This window comes from Stegodyphus dumicola, chromosome 1 (assembly GCF_044657685.1).
Source record: "Stegodyphus dumicola isolate Sdum_Otavi_A_Nest chromosome 1, ASM4465768v1".
In the NCBI taxonomy this organism is placed as follows: Eukaryota; Metazoa; Arthropoda; class Arachnida; order Araneae; family Eresidae; genus Stegodyphus; species Stegodyphus dumicola.
The window spans coordinates 88,667,556-88,689,298 of NC_140768.1; the positions used below are offsets into that span (position 1 = coordinate 88,667,556).

At 36.2% G+C, this 21,743-nt stretch overlaps 1 protein-coding gene across 1 annotated transcript in view; it reads right to left on the reverse strand.

Moving 5' to 3' along the window:
• Window positions 1-923: 923 nt before the first annotated feature.
• The window catches only part of Trmt61 (tRNA methyltransferase 61), a 39,450-nt gene continuing 18,630 nt past the window's right edge, over window positions 924-21,743 (reverse strand). Inside the window, exons 3-4 of the mRNA XM_035353649.2 lie at window positions 17,703-17,857; window positions 924-1,176 (exon numbers count right to left, since the gene is read on the reverse strand). Of these exons, the coding sequence (XP_035209540.1) occupies window positions 940-1,176; window positions 17,703-17,857 (392 nt within the window). The 3' untranslated portion in view covers window positions 924-939. The remainder of the gene's footprint in view (window positions 1,177-17,702; window positions 17,858-21,743) is intronic.

Below are 21,743 nucleotides of genomic sequence, written 5' to 3' on the forward strand. Positions count from 1 at the left end.
ATCAAGCAGTTAAAAAATTCTCATCTCAACACACTAAAAGGCACACTCTTGTTTATAAAAATTCTGTTGTCATTCCCTTCTTTCCATCAATTAGCTATAAAGTTGCACATATTTTGGAGAAATTTAACTTTCGGGTTGTTTATTCTCCCATCAATAAAATTCCGAGTTCCATACTCAAGGACCCCATTCCGGATATGAATTCCTCAGGTATTTATGGGATTCCTTGCCAGAGTGGTTTAATTTACATTGGCCAAACTAAGAGAGCCTTAAAATTTCACGTCAAGGAACATGAGGCATATGTTAGAAAAAAGGAAACACAGAAGTCTTCAGTTGCTCAACATTGTTGGTCCGAAAATCTCAATTTCAATTTTTCTGTTGCCAAAATTATTCAAAAAACATCTTCCATTGGAGAACTGGATTTTCTAGAGGCATTTCACATTCATAAAAATCTTTCTTTTCTAGTTAACGATCCTAATTCCAATCCAAATTTGCCTTCGGCCTTTAAAGAAATTATGTTTTAGTTCTGGTTTCGCCAACAGATGGCGCCACTTGCTTATTCTTGTCCAGGCTTTCTTATCTTATCTAATCATTATTTCGTATCTTGTTCACTTGCGGTTTTCATCTGAGGATGGTGGTTCGGTAAAACCATCGAAACTAGTCCTGTGAAAATTTTGTAAATATAAAGCTGATTTTTGTTGTTTGACTTCTGAATTAGTATTTATTAAAAAAAATTTTAAAAAAGGATTGGATCATATTTAAATGAATTACTAAACCATTCAAATATTTTTTATAAATATTTCTTTGGTGGTAACCAGTAAATACATGTTTAGAAGTCCAAAAAGTTAAATTTATAAAATAAATTAATGAAAAATATCTGATTACCTAGTTTGAAGCAGTATTATAAAATAACATGCAAGTGCTAATTAAAATGAAACAGTTTTATTGAGAATCAAAAATATCTACGTCTAAAGGTACATAAGATGCATATGTCAAATATCCAGTGTGCCCAGGTGTTTGAAGAGGTGGCATTGCTGCCCAGTGGCTTACAGTCTCATTCTCTTTTGAAGTATTTTTATTCCAAGGTCTAGTCTTTGGCAAAGAAGGGCTTTCTGCTTCGATATTTTCTGAAGTTCCATCGACTAATAAATCTACCTGCGAGTCATCAGATTTAGAGCTCTGAAATGAAATAATCAATGACAGTGATTACTCTCTGGGTGTTATTTTATATTACAATTTTGTTTCGATTTCTTCTCTCCCCCTTTTTATGTATTTTTAATAGACTAAAGTCTTTGAAAACTTGTCCTAGGTGAAAAAATAAAGCAAAATACAGATAAAATATAGAAGTAGAAACTGAACTTGGACAAATGTTAAAATTGAGAACAAAATGTTAAAATAGTACAAAGAGAATCTTATGTTTTCTGGAGTCTCCCAATAACTCTGAACAGGATACTGTACTTTTTGCTACAGCAGGGCAAAAGAGGTGATCACCAATTATATACCTGGAATTGCACAGAGGACATTTTGGAATTTTGAAAATTCTAATCTTGTCCAAGCAATCATGTCTGACCACCAGATGGAACTAAGCTACTGCCAGGACTTAGAAGAGAAGGGCTAGTTCTTACAGCTTTCTACCCTGAAACAGTAAGTGAGGAGCGATGACGTACTCATGTTGACATTGACTGCAAAGATGCAATTCGCAGCAAAGAAATAAGCGTTTTAAGTTTGAAAAATCAGCCTTAAAAAACTGCGTGAAAAATTAGCTTTAATTTAGAAGAGATGTCATTACTGTAAGCATTTATAAGGTTTAAAAAGTTAATAATACTTATTTATTAATTAAAAAATAATAGATAAAATATGCTACATTTTCTTAAAAGTTGTAGGCTCCCCCCCCCCCCGTGCACTTATTATTAAATCACAAAGAAAAAAACTACAAAATTCATTATCTTTTCTTAATCTGCGTACTAAGTGGAAGAATTCTATTATTCTTTTTAAGATAACTATAATAACAGCTTTTTAAATTCAGGCAAAAATTTTTTTTAAAAAAAATGTGGTCTTGTAAATGGTAAAAATTTAGTCTTGAACATACATGCCATCTTTTTTCCTGTACCTAAAGAAGAGGAACTTATGTTTGACTGCCCTTGAAATCAATAGGTTTATTCAAAATTTAATCTAATACAAGATTGCTTTTTTGATCTAATTATAAATTTTGCATTGGCGTGTTTCTCTTTTGATTTGATATAATAACATATTGTAAAAAAAGTTGTCTAACTGACATCTGCGCACATACATAACATTACATTTAAATAAATACGTTATCTTAAGATCATAATACGTTGTCTTCAGTTTGAGAAGACAACTTTGCTCACAGTATCTAAAGGGAATTATATAATCTTTCAAAAGAGGGTCAAAGGAGGAAGATCTTTTTTATGTGAAACTACTTTTGATGTTTTATACATTTATAAATTATCTAAACTGCTGAGGTAGCTTTGTTTTTTTTTTACAAATTATCAATGCATTCTTGTTTATTTTTACAATTAGGGCATTCAATATTTACATAGTCATTTGTGAGTATTATTTTAAAATATTTCGTATTTAATTTATTATTCCTAGTATCATTTTCTTAATCAGCCTGAAAATGAATTTTCTTCGAATTAATTTCCCATAGTCTTTCAAAAGCACTCTGCATTATTTTTCATTTCTTGACACAGTATTAGATTTTAACAGTTTCTTTCATTTGCAGTAATCCAAACAAGTAATTTTTCAAGTCATCTTCATAATTACTACATAGAAATTATCTGCTGCAAATTCTTGCGTTCTTCACATTAATAGAATGCTGTCTTCGGCACATGTATTCATGTTTTCCGCCAAAAGCAAATTGTTCTTTGGAAAAATATGAAATACAATATCACTCTTTCTCTCATTTCCATGAATTTTATGGCACTTTGCCACACCACAAGAACACATATTACATAAACAATACTTTAAAACAGTGATATCAGACTTACACTGCACATCAGCCAATGCACAATATGAAAGTAACTGGCGTGCAGCCATTACAAACAAAAAAAAAAAAAAAAGTAGACTTTTTTTAAACAACAAATTTGTTAATTAAAAACATTTTACTTGATATTCCTAAAAAGCATACAAATAAAAATAATACAAAAAAAAAAAAATATCAAATTTATACCGTACTGGTTCGTTACGAAATGAACACACAAGTCCGATGAAAAATGAACAAAAAATTTATTATTATCACAAAATGCTTAAATTCCCTCAGATATTCTTTTAGTTTTACAATATCTCACAGCAGTTATCTTCTAACTACTCAAACGTTCAAAAGAACTTAATTCAAAACAGCTAGAGAAAGCTAATCCGTGAACTCGCTACAGTCAACAAGAGCAGTTTTCTAAACAACAACAAACTAAGTAACTAACTACAAACTGAGAGGTTTTCCTCCTTTTATCAGATTTTAAAATCGCGCGCGAGAATTTTCTAGTACTTTTTCAAAATCAAAAAGAGATATTTATTAAATGTTTAATGCACGCGCTCTTGTATTGTCAATTTTCCGTCTTAGCTTTCTTTTAATATTCGTCACGCGCTGCACTGCGCGGGAAATAAAACCTTTTAATTTATAATTGAACTAACATTAGCTTTTAAATACCAAATTCGTAACACTGGCCCTTCCCAAGGACTGCACGTCCCGGGCAGTACAATCCCGGGACAGGAAGCCAAACTTACAACTAAGGCATAAGTGCTATATTAAGCATTACGTTACCATAACAAATAACATGAACAATAAATGCAATAAATAAAACAAATCAAATGCTATCAAATACAAATCAAATACTAAATACAAATCAAATGAAATATCAAATACACATCAAAAACACATTTAGAAACAAAAAGGATTATGGTCTTACACTATTTACAATTATTTACACTAACTCCTATGGCCATTGTAATAAGCTAACCTGTCGTAACGAACGCCTTTAGGTTTAGAGTTCGAAGACTTACAGATCATGACGTCATTCAGTCTCTTCAGGACTGTATATGGACCATCCGAAGGTGGCTGTAATTTATAACTGAGTTCTTTTCGTTGAATTGGGTTCCACAACCACACCTTGTCTCCTTCTTTGAATCTATGTCCAGTAGCTCTCATGTTGTATATGATCTTCACCTTCTCCGCCGCCAAGTTGACTCGCTTTTGTGCAGAACGATGCATCACCACAAACCGGGCCTGGACATCTTGGATGTATTCCTCAGGTGATGAAGGCGCATCCATACGGCGAACAAACAGGCAGTCACAAGGCTGCTGACGATGGTCTCGACCGAAGAGCATCTGGGATGAAGACTAACCAGTAGTCTGATGTTTCTCTCCAACCCAGTATGATTTCGGCAGCTTTCTCAGCTGGGTCTTTCAGACAAGGCGTCGGCATTTCCTGGTGAGGATCCCTTTCGACGAGGGATCGTCAGGTCCTCACATGTAGAAAGCAGTTTGCTGTTTTTGAAGTCTAAGAAAAAATTGTATTTCCTCAAAAAGTTCAATCTGAGTAAGCATGGATCTGTAATATCTGCCACATAAGCCGTATAATGGTAAGCAGCACTTCCAAACGTGATGTTCAAGTTTCACTTCCCAGCTATGTCGATCTTATCACCAGACACAGTCTGATGAGTAACACAGGATGGTGTCCAAATAAGTTTATCTTTAAACTGTTCAGCTAAATCTTTCCTAATGATGGTAACATTAGCTCCTGTGTCAATGATCATATTCCAGGGAATTCCATCGATATGCCCATTGATGGACAGTCTGTTACTGTTGCTACTCCCTGTAGAAATCTTGAGTGCTTTAAAACAAAGTTTTTCATTATCTGGCAACCTCCATTCCTTGATATGGTCATTAATTTGTTTCCTGCGTCGTTCCTGAGAAATGGTCTCGATTTTCGTACCCTGGGGTGTTCTGCAATTCTTTCGTTACGTGGCCTTCAGCTCCACAGTTCCAGCACTTTGGTTTCTTGTCAATCCTTTTCCTTCCCATGGCATTTAATTGTCTGTTTAAATCGTATGCCTTATTTTCCGTGTTCTGGGGTGTTCTGCAGTTCCTTTGTAGGTGGCCTTTAACACCGCAGTTCCAGCACTTTAGGGTCGGTTTCTTTTCCCCACTATTCCGGCTCAAGGAATTCACTGGTCTTAAACTGTTTCATTATCCGTGCCCTGGGGTGTTCTGCAATGCCGTCGTATGTGCCCTTCAGTACCACATTTCACACATCTTAAGGTCAATTTCTTGTCGCTGATATTTTGTCTCAAAGCATTCAGTTGTCTGGTTATATCATCTAGACAAACAGTGACTTGATCACTTGGCTCTTGAACTTGAGCAGCTTTGATTGGGTGGCGGTATCTACGAGTTGCATGCTGGGCTGCTTCGAATTTTATGGCGTACACTAGAGTGCTTTTTATGTCATTTGAACAGCTTTCTATATTTCAGGATCCCGGATGCCACCGATGAGATATTGCAACGACAGGATCTCTCTTGTTTCTGTCGGGCACTGCGAAAAGGTGTGATATGACAGCCTTTCAACATCCAAGTGAGCTCCTGAAATGTTTCGGTTGGCTTCTGTTGGCGGGATTTTAGTTGAAGCCTGCTGTAGTCTTTTAAACACTTTTCTCCGAAGTGCAGCTCCAATGCGCCAGATACAGCTTCACAGTCTAATCTCTGGTTTTCGGGAATTTCTTCCCTGAGAGCATATGCAGCAGTAGGATATCCATTGCATATGCTCTCAGGGAAGAGGCAAGATGACAAGCCTTAGCTTGGGAATCCCATCCATTCGCATCCGCAACAATAGAAAATCGGGTCTTATACACTTGCCAAGATGTCTTCCCATCATATGTGAATAGCTTCAGAGATGGACGAGCAGGCATCGGTAGAAATTTCAAACCATCCGAATTGCTCCTTGCCATCGCTATGAATTTCTTTAAATTATCAACTTCTGTGGCAACTGCAGAAACCTTGTCATCAATTTGTTGTTTGATATGTTCTTCGACGACATATACTTTTTTTTCAATTTGTTGTTCGATTCGATGTTGGACGGCTGAAACTCTTCCTTCGATTTGTTGCTCCACAGCAGAAACTCTCTCTTGAATTTCTCCAACTTTATTTTCAATGGCATCTATTCTGCCTTCCATAAAATCAAATTTGTTTTCTATTATGCATGCAATCTCTTCCTTAACAGGTTTCATCTTGTTTTTAACGGATTCTTGGCCCAATTTCATTTATTCTTTAACAGCTTCTTTCATGTCTTCTTTAAATGATGCTTGGCCAGCTTCCATCTTTTCCTGGCAGGATTTCATCTCTTCTTTCATTTCTTCTTGTCCCGCTTTAATTTCTTCCTTAAACGAGGCAAAAGCTGATATCAACTGCCTTAACTGGTCTTCCATCGCTCTTGTTATTGGCATTCAAACCCCACTCCTGACACCAAAAATTGTTGCGTGCGTACGGGTTCGTTACGAAATGAATGCACAAGTCCGATGAAAAATGAACAAGGAATTTATTATTATCACAAAATGCTTAAATTCCCTCAGATATTCTTTTAGTTTTACAATATCTCACAGCAGTTATCTTCTAACTACTCAAACGTTCAAAAGAACTTAATTCAAAACAGCTAGAGAAAGGTAATCCGCGAATTCGCTACAGTTAACAAGAGCAGTTTTCTAAACAACAACAAACTAAGTAACTACAAACTGAGAGCTTTTCCTCCTTTTATCAGATTTTAAAATCGCGTGCGAGAATTTTAAGTACTTTCTCAAAATCAAAAAGAGATATTTATTAAATGTTTAATGCACGCGCTCTTGTATTGTCAATTTTCCAGCTTAGCTTTCTTTTAATACTCGTCACGTGCTGCACTAAGCGGGAAATAAAACCATTTAATTTATAATTGAACTAACACTAGCTTTTTAAATACCAAATTCGTAAAACTGCCCCCTTCCCAAGGACTGTACGTCCCGGGCAGTACAATTCCTGGACAGGAAGCCAAACTTACAACTAAGTCATAAGTGCAATACTAAGCATTACATTACAATAACAAATAACATGAACAATAAATGCAATAAATAAAACAAATCAAATGCTATCAAATACAAATCAATTGAAATACCAAATGCAAATCAAATACACATTTAGAAACAAAAAGGACTATGGTCTTACACTATTTACAATTATTTACACTACCTACTATGGCCATTGTAATGAGTTAACCTGTCGTAACGAACGACTTTAGGTTTAGAGTTCGAAGACTTACGGATCATGACGTCATTCAGTCTCTTCAGGACTGTATATGGAACATCCGAAGGTGACTGTAATTTAGAACTGAGTTCTTTTTGTTGAATCGGGTTCCACAACCACACCTTGTCTCCTTCTTTGAATCTATGTCCAGTAGCTCTCATGTCGTATAAGGTCTTCACCTTCTCCGCCGCCAAGTTGACTCGCTTTCATGCAGAACGATGCATCACCTCAAACCGGGCCTGGTCATCTTGGATGTAGTCCTCAGGCGATGAAGGCGCATCCGTACGGCGAACAAACAGGCAGTCACAAGGCTGCTGACGATGGTCTCGACCGAAGAGCATCTGGGATGAAGACTAACCAGTAGTCTGATGTTTCTCTCCGACCCAGTATGATGTCGGCGGCAGCTTTCTCAGCTGGGTCTTTCAGACAAGGCATTGGCGATTCCTGGTGAGGATCCCTTCTGGCGAGGGATCGTCAGGTCCTCAGATGTTGAAAGCAGTTTGTTGTTTTTGAAGTCTAAGGAAAAATTGTATTTCCTCAAAAAGTCCAATCCGAGTATGCATGGATCTGTAATATCCGCCACATAAGCCATATGATGGTAAACAGCACTTCCAAACGTGATGTTCAAGTTTAATTTCCCAGCTATGTCGATCTTATCACCAGACACAGTCTGATGAGTAATACAGGATGGCGTCCAAATAAGTTTATCTTTAAACTTTTCAGCTAAATCTTTCCTAATGATGGTAACATTAGCTCCTGTGTCAATGATCATATTGCAATGAATTCCATCAATATGCCCATTGGTGGACAGTCCGTTACTGTTGCCTCTCACTGTAGAAATCTTGAGTGCTTTAAAACAAGGTTTTTAATTATCTGGCAACCTCCTTTCCTTTATATGGTCATTAATTTGTTTCCTGCGTCGTTGCTGAGAAATGGTCTCAATTTTCATACCCTGGGGTGTTCTGCAATTCTTTTGTTACGTGGCCTTCAGCTCCACAGTTCCAGCACTTTGGTTTCTTGTCAATCCTTTTCCTTCCCATGGCATTTAATTGTCTGTTTAAATTGTATGCCTTATTTTCCATGTTCTGGGGTGTTCTGCTGTTCCTTCGTAGGTGGCCTTTAACACCGCAGTTCCAGCACTTTAGGATCGGTTTCTTTTCCCCACTATTCCGGCTCAAGGCATTCACTGGTCTTGTCAACTCATCTGTTTCATTATCCGTGCCCTGGGGTGTTCTGCAATGCCATCGCATGTGCCCTTCAGTACCCCATTTCCAACATCTTAAGGTCGATTTCTTGTCACCGATATTTTGTCTCAAAGCATTCAGTTGTCTGGTTATATCATCTAGACAAACAGTGACTTGATCCCTTGGCTCTTGAGCTTGAGCAGCTCTGATTCTGTGGCGGGATCTACGAGTTGCATGCTGGGCTGCTTCAAATTTTATGGCGTACACTAGAGCGCTTTTTATGTCCCTCGCTTTTTATGTCATTCGAAAGCTTTCTGTATTTCAGGATCCCAGATGCCACCGATGAAATATTGCAGAGACGGGTTTCTCTTGTTCCTGTTGGGCACTCCGAAAAGGCGTGATGTGACAGCCTTTCAACATCCAAGTGAGCTCCTGAAATGTTTCGGTTGTGTTAAAAAATTTTATCAACTTTGTACTATTAAAATTTTTAGGTCATTAAATAGATAAGTGAAAGTTCACTTACCTTCTAAATAGGGCTGCCCTGAACTGCCTGCTTTTCCTTCTTCTCGGTATCTGTCTCTATGATGAACTTCGATTTACTGCGCAACACAGCTATAAACTTTTTAAGAAATTTTAATTCGTATGAAAGATATCTACAAAATATTTACAAGTTATAATGATTACAAGCATAATTTATATGGAGACGGTCTATCGTTATACATCTGTTAGACGCGTCAGCCGTTCAACTCACTACTTTTAGTCTCTTTCGCCAGAGGGCGTCCGTGGAAGTAAAGTTCCAGTAAGCAAACGCGACACTCCCACCTTGAGGTCCAGTATCAACAGAGGATGGACCTCAACTGACCTGTAGTTCAAGTCTTTTGAGTTTTCATCATACGTCGAGTTCTGTACCTCACTAGCATATCCGACTCAGGTGTAAAGTTGAGTTCAAGAGGTATGAGGGTCTTAGTAGGTCTTATAATCTCCCCTTGTGCAGTTTTCAGTTTCACTAATCTAATGTGTCCATCGTGGGATGGAAAAATTTCCACGATTCTAGCTAAGGGCCAGTTTATCCTTTTTTCGTTGTTGGACACAATTACAAGATAACCAACTTTCACAGAAGATGGTTCGCGGATGAATTTTGAGCTTTGTGTTAGTTGCCCTAAATATTCTGATCGAAATCTTTTTCGTAAATCTTTTCTCAATTTGACTCTGTAAAGGTATCTTTTATTGATGGATTTAGAATCCAAAAGATCTAATTCAGGAACTCCAGTCTCTGGAATTTCTGTTAGAAACATTGCTGGGGTGAGAGCTCTTAAATCCTTTACGTCTTCTGACAAATACGTGAGAGGACGGTTGTTCATAATGCTCTCGCAGTCACAAATGATTGTCAACAATTCTTCGTAGTTCAGAGAAGATTTTCCTAGTACCTTTCGAAGAATTCTCTTTAGTACTCCAATTAATCTTTCCCACCACCCTCCCCACCATGGCGAGGAAGGGGGAATAAATTTCCATTCAATTTTCTTAACTGTTGCATTTTCTAAGACAGAATTCCAATCTATGGTCTTAAACAAATTATTTGATCCAACAAAATTGGTTCCATTGTCGGAGTATACAGTGACAGGTCTACCCCTTCGAGCGATGAATCGCCTGAACGCGTGCAGGAAACTTTCGGTTGATAGAGATGAGACTAGCTCTAAGTGAACTGCTCTATATATTGCGCAAGTAAAAATGACGATCCATGTTTTTTGGCCTCCTTTTAAAATTAAGGGACCCGTCAGATCAACACCAATAATCTCAAAAATTAAAGCATCTCTTATTCTGTCTTCAGGTAGTGGCGCTTGAGGAATCTTATATGAATCAGAGTCGAACCTTCGACATCGTACACAGTTTTGGATAACCTTGCGTACGGTCTTCCTACTCTTTATGATCCAATATTTTTCACGCAAAACGCACATAACGAATTGTACTCCAGCGTGACTTAGCCTTTCATGTTCAGATTTGATCAGTTTTAAGACTAATGGATGTTCTGAGGGAAGTAAAACTGGGTAACGAAAGTCAGCATCATCGTCTCTCTGAAAGATACGTGTCTTCACTTTTATAAGGCCATTGGAGTCCATGATAGGTTCTAGAGCACGTATTCTTTTATCTTTTAATCCTTCGAAAGATTCTTGTTGGATGAGTCGGAAAACCACTGTTTCAGCTCCCTTTAGTTCTTCGACTGAAATTCTCCCATGAGTTCTTTCAGATGGTGGTGTTGTAGCATTTTTAACGAATCTAAAGATCCAAGATACGACCTTTATGATCTTTTCGAATTTTGAAATATTGTCAAAAAGGTTAAATTTATCTGTATTCGTGTTATTGCTGGCTGAAACCACAGTTCGTTTTCTCTCTCCATTTACTATATCGAAGTCAGGATGTTCTCCATCTGCAATAGGCCACTCTTCTGGAATTCGATAAATCCAATCTGGTCCTTTCCACCATTCGGATTTCCTCAATTCTTTTGCAGAGCAACCGCGTGATGGCAAATCCGAAGGAATAAACTTTCCGGGAATGTGATGCCAGTGATCTGGGTTACTCAATTTTCGAATCTCATTTACTCGATTGGCTACAAAAGTGGACCAATTCTCTTTCTGTTTTATCCAAAAGAGGGTATTTTTGGAATCCGTCCAGTAAAAAACTGGAACCTCTTTTAGTTTCAAGTCTTCTCTTATTGTATGAGAGAGCCTGGCTCCAATAGTGCAAGCGAGTATCTCTAGTCGAGGTATGGTGTGTGCTTTTAGCGGAGCAACTCTTGCTTTAGATTGTATCAATTGACAAGTGACTCCACTCTCACCGCTGTGTCTAAGAAAAATGCAGGTCGCATATGCGTCCTTGCTTGCGTCCGAAAATACATGCAGAGTGGTACTTTCGTCTATTTTGGGAAGCAATCTAGGAATTTTGATGTCTTTCAAATATTTTAACTGAGATGACCATGTGAAAAATTTCCTTGCTAGATCATTTGGCAGATTAGTATCCCAGTTAATTTTCTGTTTCCAGCACTCTTGCAGAATCAGTTTAGGCAAGAGAGTAACTGGACTAGTAAACCCAATTGGGTCAAAGATTTTACTCAATTCGGAAAGAACAGATCTTTTGCTCAATACGGGGTTTTCTTCATATTTTACGTGACAAGACAAAGTATCGTCAAACAAGTCCCATTTCAATCCCAATACTGACACAACATCTTCATAATCTTTATCAGAAAGGTTTAGAATTGAAGTTTCATTTTTAAGTCTATTATGTTTCCAACCTCTTAGGTCAAATTTTGCAGTAGCCATTATTTCTCTAGATCCTTTGATAAATGAGTTTAATTCTTCAATTGATTCCACGCTCGCTACGCAGTTATCCACATACATGGCTTTCTTTAGCTTTGAAGCTATTTCCTGATGATGTTTTGGTACATTTTCCAAATGGTAGTTAATTGTGGCAGCGAGTAAAGAGGGGCTGGCGTTTACACCAAATACAACCCTTCGGTGCCGATATATAGTCAGTTTTTCAGGCTGTCCTTTCTCCCACCATAGGAACCGGAGAAAATCTCGATCCGCTGGGTTCACACCTATCTGAAGAAATGCTCTTTTTATATCCGAAATTACTCCATACTTCCCCTCTCGAAATTTCGTCAAAAGTTTGGGGATCAATTCAAGATAATTAGGACCCTTTTCCAGGCAGTCGTTCAGAGAAACCGAATTTTTCTCCTTTGCAGATGCGTCGAACACTGGTCGAATTTTGGTAGTCGAATTTTCCCGAAACACTGCTCTATGTGGCAGATAATGCCCTTTGATCTTTTCTGCCTCCGAAATATCGATAGGTTTAATTATTCCCTCTTCTACCCAATCCTTTAAAACAGTTTCGTAGGCTTCTAAGGAATTCTTTGTCTGAAGGGTTTTCACGCAAGACTTCAGACGCTTTTCTGCAAGGATTCTATTATCCGGCAACTCAGGATGAATTTGAAGCCATGGCAGTGATACCTGATATCTTCCAGCGTCATCTCTTTCTAAAGTACAGATAAAATAATTTTCTGTAGCCTTTTCTATTTCTTGTTTTGTTTGCGAAAGAGCTGGTTCAGTTATTCTGATAGAATCAAGAGACCACAAGTCACAGATTCTATGTTAAAAAATTTTATCAACTTTGTACTATTAAAATTTTTAGGTCATTAAATAGATAAGTGAAAGTTCACTTACCTTCTAAATAGGGCTGCCCTGAACTGCCTGCTTTTCCTTCTTCTCGGTATCTGTCTCTATGATGAACTTCGATTTACTGCGCAACACAGCTATAAACTTTTTAAGAAATTTTAATTCGTATGAAAGATATCTACAAAATATTTACAAGTTATAATGATTACAAGCATAATTTATACGGAGACGGTCTATCGTTATACATCTGTTAGACACGTCAGCCGTTCAACTCACTACTTTTAGTCTCTTTCGCCAGAGGGCGTCCGTGGAAGTAAAGTTCCAGTAAGCAAACGCGACAGGTTGGCTTCTGTTGGCGGGATTTTAGTTGAAGCCTGCTGTAGTCTTTTAAACACTTTTCTCCGAAGTGCAGCTCTAATGCGCAAGATAGAGCTTCACAGTCTAATCTCTGATTTTCAGGAAGCGTCTGCAGGATATCCGCTGCATCTGCTCTCAGGGAAGCGGCAAGATGACAAGCCTTAGCTTGAGAATCCCATACATTTGCATCCGCAACAATAGAAAATTGGGTCTTATACACTTGCCAAGATGTCTTTCCATCATATGTGGATAGCTTCAGAGATGGACGAGCAGGCATCGGTAGAAATTTCAAACCATCCGAATTGCTCCCTGCTGTCGCTACGAATTTCTTTAAATTATCAACTTCTCTGGCAACTGCAGAAACCCTGTCATCAATTTGTTGTTTGATTTGTTGTTAAACAGCAGAAACATTTTCTTCAATTTCTCCAACTCTATTTTCAACCATGTTCATTCTATTTTCCTTAGCCTCAAATATTTGTTTTCTATTATGCAGGTAATTTCTCTTTTCATTTCTTCTTGACCAGCTTGAAATACTTTCATTTCTTCCTTAAGTTTTTCATCTCATCTTTAACAGAATTTTTCATCTTCTCTTTCATTTCTTCTTGTCCCGCTTTCATTTCTTCCTGTCCCGTTTCAATCTTTTCCTGATTCCTCTTGGACGACATATACTTTTTCTTCAATTTGTTGTTCGATTCGATGTTGGACTTCTGAAACTCTTCCTTCGATTTGTTGCTCCACAGCCGAAACACTCTCTTGAATTTTTCCAACTTTATTTTCAAGGGCGTCTATTCTGCCTTCCATAAAATCAAATTTGTTTCCTATTATGCACGTAATCTCTTCCTTAACAGCTTTCATCTCGTTTTTAACGGATTCTTAGCCCAATTACATTTATGCTTTAACAGCTTCTTTCATGTCTTCTTTAAATGATGCTTGGCCAGCTTCCATCTTTTCCTGGCTGGATTTCATCTCTTCTTTCATTTCTTCCTTAAACGAGGCAAAAGCTGATATCAACTGTCTTAACTGGTCTTCCATCGCTCTTGTTATTGGCATTCAAACCCCACTCCTGACACCAAAAATTGTTGCGTGCGTACGGGTTCATTATGAAATGAATGCACAAGTCCGATGAAAAATGAACAAGAAATCTATTATTATCACAAAATGCTTAAATTCCCTCAGATATTCTTTTAGTTTTACAATATCTCACAGTAGTTATCTTCTAACTACTCAAACGTTCAAAAGAACTTAATTCAAAACAGCTAGAGAAAGGTAACTCGCGAATTCGCTACAGTCAACAAGAGCAGTTTTCTAAACAACAACAAACTGAGAGGTTTTCCTCCTTTTATAAGATTTTAAAATAGCATGCGAGAATTTTTAGTACTTTCTCAAAATCAAAAAGAGATATTTATTAAATGTTTAATGCACGCGCTCTTGTATTGTCAATTTTCCGGCTTAGCTTTCTTTTAATACTCGTCACGCGCTGCACTACGCAGGAAATAAAACCATTTAATTTATAATTGAACTAACACTAGCTTTTTAAATACCAAATTCGTAACAATACTAATGTTTTGCATTAAATCTAGAAATTGGTATCTACAAGAAATTTTTATTGATCACAATTTGGAATTCAAACAAACAGCTAAATATTAAAATTTTCAGACTGGCATTTATTCAACTAATATTAATATATTGAACTACTAAGTAACTTACTTTTAATTTAAACTAAAAGAAATATACTAAAGCTTCTCAAGAGGGACAAAACTTGAGAATAAATAATGACAACCTAGTCTCTTTATTTTATTTACCATATTTACTAAGATGCAAAACAGAAACAATAATATTTCTTGTAAATTATTGTAAACATTTTTGTTTTTTACTACACCACCTCATGACATTTCAATTTTCATGAGGTTTGTAATCTTGGGGGGGGGGCGCAAATACTAAAAAGTAACATCACAAATTGTAGATACTCATCAGCAGTCTGTTTCTTTTCGTAGACTATTAAATTTTAATTCCTCCCCCCCCAATCTGTTCTCATGTAAATGTACTCAAAAACAAAGAGCATATTCTTATTGCAAAAATTCATAACTTAAGATACTTATCTTTTGACAAGTATTAATAAAAATTAATCAAATTTGTGTCTTAAAATCTTTTAACGAGATTTATATTACAGTGTAAATTAATTAGCTGCATTTCTAGATCTTCTGATCAGTTACGTTCATTTTCGGCAATGAAAATAATGTAAAACTGAACTCCAGACCATTAATATCTTAGACATTTTCTTCAAATTCTTGTCATAAGAATGCAAATTAATTTATGGAAAATGCATTCACAGGCAGAATAAAATTACTCTGACCCTGCTTTAGTAGAAATCAATATATGTGGTTAAAATTAATTTTGAATTTCCACATTACTAATATTAAACAGGAGAAGTCAGAGCAGATGCAACATAATGAGGCCTGACTACTTCCTGTTAACACCCTCTATGAGGATCGCATCGGCGAGGAGTTGCACAAAGGAATGAGCTAACCCTTCTGTTTAACCCTGGGTACTGCAGCATCTCAAAAGTAATCTGGTAAATCCTCAAGACCCCTGCTCCAGACTTTATTTTAAATCTGATTTAAAGACTAAAAATAGAAGAACTTTTGATCTTGTTCACCATGCTCTTGCAAGATGTATCAAATAGGAAATACAGTGAAATATGTTTATCGCGAAAACACTCAAGACGAAATATCAGTTAACACGAAATAATACATTGGTTCTGACAAACTCTTATGTATCTAAATTTATTTTATGTATCTAAATTCTTATGTATCTCTACTCTTATGTATCTAAATTCTTATGTATCTAAATCTAAACATTTTTTTTTTTTTCTTTTAACATGAAAAGATTTCCCTTCTGGGAATGAACAAAATATGGAAAACACCAGCCATGCATGCGAGATTTAAGAAGGGGGTGAAATGAAAGAGAGGTGGTACGTAGAAAAGTTTCACAAGTTTCGTAGGAAGGAGGTTATCTCAGAATATACTCCTCGGAATAGCCTGTGATACGAGCCAATTTTGTTTATCTAAGCTACTTTCACCCTCCACCCGTACAAACGCCACACAAAAACATCTCATCTCTCTTCAGTTGGCTCTGGAATTCGGTGATGAGTATATGTGTAAAAATCAGAGAGTTTGATTCGCGCCCAAGGAAATTGAGAAGAACAATACTGAAACTGAGCCAACACTTAATGAAATATTAGAGAAAGTTTCTGTATTATTGGACTATCCTACTGTATCATCAGAAGAATTTGTTGCAGTAGATGATGATAATGTGTATACAGCCCCAATTATGGCAGACAAAGACATTTTGGAATTTGTTCAAAGCTAAAAAAAATGCAATTGATGCAGATTCTGACGACAAAAATGAAATGAATAATGCAGCTCCTGTTCCCACGTCATCCGAAATGAGGAACAACATGAAAAGTTATTTAGATGCACACTCCAATAGTGAAATGAATAACAAAATGGACGACATCAAACAATTTGATGCTAAAAAAGACAATGAAAAGAAAAATATCAGATTGTTTTCCAAAAACTCAATAAGTGCTTTGTTTTTCAAAAACTTGAAATTTTTTTATTAAATTAAGTTCTTGTGGATGTTTTTGTTTTACTGATTTTTATTAAATACATGCATACATACATATCTATGTAAATAAAATGTACTCTAATAAACTTAATTTTGTTGAATATATATATTTATTTTTGCAATATCCTTTAACACGAAAAAATATTTCAGCCCCCCCCCCCCAGTTTCATTTTAAACGATTTTCACTATATATGCAGGTATTTTGGTATTTTTCTAAACCAGACTGTCCACTACAACATAACCAATGAGATCAAATACTGTTCAAGTTTCTTTTTGGAAGCAACTAAATATTTAAGTAATAATCAATATTCTTCAACTTTTAGGCATTGATTTACCATGATTGATTATCACCTGTAAGGCAGCAGAAGAATCTAAAAGGATGGCACTTCTTTCGCGAGAACTGGAAGTTAATTTTGCCTATTATTTTAGTTCTGTACTTCTAGTATAAGTTTAAATTCTTTAGTAGTTTTTCATTGTTGCAGTTGCTTAGTGTTACAGTACTGAAAGGTAAAAGACAAGATAGAAATTAGTCCAGCAGTCTAGAAAGTTAGTGCTTACTTAAGGTCAGGTTTGGTTATATAATCAAATGACAATCTGGAAGAAAAACTTTTAATGAACTCTCCAGAAAAACCATTACTTAATTTAACAGTTCTAACTTTTTCATTTTATATAAAATGAAACTGGCAAACATATCCCTTAAAGATTTTAGAAAATATTACGTAAAATATAATTCATCAGTGATTTAGAGGGTTCAGTCAATTTTAATTCTACTTCCATATCAGATACTGTCTTATTGACAGGGCACTAGCCTGTTCAAAATGTAGGTCTGCAAAGACATACTGTATATCAGAGTACTGAAATAAGACAAAAATTGATGCATTCCTGCAAACAAATGTGACATTTAAAAAAATTAATTTATTTCATTTTAAATATTTAATTAACTGCTAAAAAACTATCAGCCTATTCCAATGGTTTCAAGTAATCTAATTTGATATTTTAGAAAACATGTATTTTGTCATAAAATTTTTTAAATTATACCAGATATTTATTTTTTAAATCAATGTTGATTTTAAGAAATAAAATATTTACCTCAAAACTAATAACTGGCTGAGTAATTTTCTTGACTTCATAAAGCCTTTGCAAACATTCTGTTGTCACTATATCCTGGAAACCACATTCTTGGAGTGCCAAGCATGTCCTCTGCACCTGTTCGATGCATGGAGAAAAGGTACATATACGACCACCTGTAAGCAATTTCATTCAGAATACATTCTAGTATCACTATATACTATGACGTAGGATAACAATGCAAAGTATATGCGCTATGGAAAGATTTTAATGTTAAGGAAAAAAATAATAAAATTGACATAAAATAAATTGCACTTTCTGTAATTAACACACAATAACATGCCGAACAAATACTAATTCAGAAGTCAAGCAACAAAAATCAGCGTTTTCAAATTTTCACAGGGCTAGTTTTGATGGTTTTACCGAACCATCATCCTCAGCTGTACAAGTGCAAATGGACTTGCTTTTACAGCCGAGGATGATGGTTCGGTAAAACCATCGCAACTAGTCCTGTGAGAATTTGAAAACGCCGATTTTTGTTGTTTGACTTCTGAATTTGCACTTTCTGTTTCAATTTTTTGTTTTCAGACTGCCTTTCCTTTACATTAATCTCATACCAGTGCCAATTCTTTCAAAAACTACTGTTGCTTTTTATTTTCGTAAAATTTTATCTATAAATTGGATAAGCATTAATTCCAACTCTATTCAGCATTCTGAAAAATATCGTAAGCAGCTGTCTACAATTATTTCTGGATACAAGGAGCACATCTGATCAACATGTAGATAAAAGAGATAGAGGGTGCTGCGCCGCCCGTATGTTTAGCTAATTAAGAGTTTTCAGATGAGAGAGTTGAGAGTTTGATGAGAGTGGCATAAACTAGATACTCTTTGGGAAAAAAGAAATATTAGTTAGCGTGCATATGAACATTCTCCTAGTTTTGGAGCCAGTACGTCGTTCAAGTGATGTATACAGTTTAAGAAAACTATATGATGAAATAACAGTTAAAACAAGAAGTTTAGAGACATTAGATATTAATTTTAATTCTTACAGCAATCTATTACTTCCTATTTTATATAAGTGTATACGGCAAGATTTAGGGTTACAGTTTAGTAGGGAGCAAAAGGTCGGCACAGAGTCAATAGTGTCAGATTTATTGTTGTTTCTAAAGAGAGAAGTAGAAGCACGCGAAAAGCCATTAACTCTGGGTCTTAAACAACAAACACTTTCGATAACAAGTGAAAGAAATGCCGACAACTATCGTAAGAGTGTTGCTTCAATTAAAAAGAAAATGGTATTAGCGGCGACGCTTAATAGATCAGTCGAAAATTATATGTGCGACTTTTGTCTTAAATCTCACCTCTCAAAAGACTGCGACTTAAGTATTTCAGAGAAACACAAAGCATTATACAATCAATTTAAGTGCAAGCGCTGTTTAAAAAAGGGTCACAAAAAACCATTTTTAAGGCAAAATGGGTTAAATGCAATATTTGCAAATCTTTGTCGCATTTAGAGAGCCTGTGTGATGCAGATGGGCAAGAAAATAAATCCATTAAAAATACTGCGAGCGCAGCAAAAAAGACAAATGTTAGTTCACTATTCCTCGAAACACTGAGCAAGCAAATTCCTAATAACGTGATTTATTATCAAACACTGAGAGGTCAACTGGTAGGAAATAATTCCACATTTAACGTTAGGTTGTTATGTGATTCTGCTTCCGAAAGGTTTGTCAGTCTATTTCCAGAAAAGCAAGTTTACCAACTATAGGTAAAGAAAGATTAAGAATTCATACATTTGCATCTTCGAACCTGCCAGTACGAGAGTTTAAAAGGAAAAGACTTTCTTTAAAAATTAAGACCGGGTTCACTCTAATCATCGAAGCACTTGAAGTAAAAACCATATGTTCCAATGCATTACCCAGGCCATCTGCAGAAATTATAAACGAGCTTCGCCAACACTTATCTAACAGCTGCGATAGTGAAGTGGCAGAGGTACAGATTTTAATTGGGAATAATTACTTGAACTGCATTTTAACGGGGAAAACACATTGGTTAACAGACTATTTAGTATTGCATGAAAGCATATTCGGTTGGATGTTGAGTGGTAGAGTGGGGGAAGAGAGTAAGAAGTTAAGTTCGGGGTCAGACTCCACCGGCTTGTTTATACACATCGATTCCGAAGAGAAATTTAAAAATATCGGAACAGATTCATCAGCTTTAGGAGATTGAAAGTCTAGGAATCTCTAAGTGTGTGCCGGAAAGGAGTGCTGGCGATGAGCAAATAATTAAACAATTTGAAGAGGATTGAAATATGTAGACGGGAGGTATGAGGCTCGTTTGTTGTGGAAAACGAGTCCAGAGCATTTGGAAAATAATTTTGGTTTAGCGAAAAGGCAGTTCGAAAGGGTGCAGCGAGAGTTAAAAGGTAACAGCTTGTGAGGGAACAATTTATGGAAATAATTAAATTTCAGACACAAAACTATTCAAAAGTGTGAGGATACGAGAGAGTGGTACTTTATGCCATTCCGAGCAGTGGTCCATAAAGATAAAAAAAGCACTCAAGTTCAAATGGTATTTAATTGCAGCAGTCGCAAAAGAGGAAAGCTGACGTTAAATGATTGCTTAGAAAAAGGCCCAAACCTAAATCCGAATATTTTGGATATCATTCTTGCTTTTCGAAAATTTAAAATTGGATTCTGCGGTGACATAGAAAAGGCGTTTTTGATGATTGGGATAGCAAGGGAAGATAGGCAATATTTAAAATTTCCCTGGTATCCTGATAATGACAGTGAGGACTTTAAAATTATGCAAATGAACAGAGTATTATTTGGATGTAATTGTTCACCGTTTTTATCGAGTGCAACGATCAAATACCATTTAAAGAAATACACGGAAACAAACAGAAAGTGTGTCGAGATGTTAAATAGCTCACTGTATGCAGACGATTTGTGTTATGGAGGGGAAAGTGTAGAGTCAGCTTTCAGTCTTTCATCAGAGGCAGTATCTATTTTGAGAGACACGAGTTTTAATTTGAGAAAGCTAAACACTAATTCTAAAGAGTTGTATGACTTGTGGGTTCAGAAAGGTTGTGTGAAGAAAGTAGGTCTGAGAGAGATAGTAAGTTTAAAGTGTTAGGCTTGGTGTAGAACTTAGAAGAGGATGATTTGAGAGTAGACGTTACATCATTGTTAAGTAATTTAGAATCGTTGAGAAATAGCAGAAGATTGGTGTTAAGCACAGCAGTAAAGGTGTTTGACCCAGTTGGATTTATTTCTCCATTTGTGGTGCGAGTTAAGAGACTGATGCAGGAAATATGGGAGAGGGGTTTAGAGTGGGATGCAGAGTTGCCAAAGGAGTTACGGTGCAAATAGACAAAGTGGTGCACTGAAATTGAGGAATTAAAACACATGGAAAATAGAGAGGTACTACTTTCCAGAAGTTCTAAGTAAAGGACAGTTGGTTGAAATTCATATTTTCAGTGATGCGTCAGTAGTGGCATATGGAGCGGTGGCATATTTTAGATATAAGAATGAGAGAGGAGAGGTATGTATGTCGTTTATAATGTCGAAGAGTAGGATAGCTCCATTAAAAAAATTGTCCCTCCCTAGGTTGGAATTGATGGGGGCTGTAGTTGCAGCTAGGTTAGGGAAATATTTATTGAAAATGTTTCAGGATTTGGTAGGTAGGTTAGTTCTGTGGACGGACTCCGAAATTGCTTGTGGTGGATAAAGGGGTCAGCGCGTGAGTGGAAGCAGTTCGTGAGTTGCAGAAATACAAGACTGTACCTCGCCTGATAAGTGGAAATATTGGCCAGGGTCGGAAAACCCAGCAGATAAATTAACTCATGGTGAAACAGCAAATGCATTGGTGAAAGATAATAACTGGTGGCATGGTCCATCATGGTTGAAAGATTCTAAAGATCAATGGCCTGAGCAGAAGTTTAAAGTAGAAATTGATACTCAAAATTTGGAACGTTTAAACACTTATGTTCAGGTGACTATTCCAGAAGAAGAAAATGCGTTAAACATTACCAAATTCAGCAATCTCAAAAAATTGTTGATAATT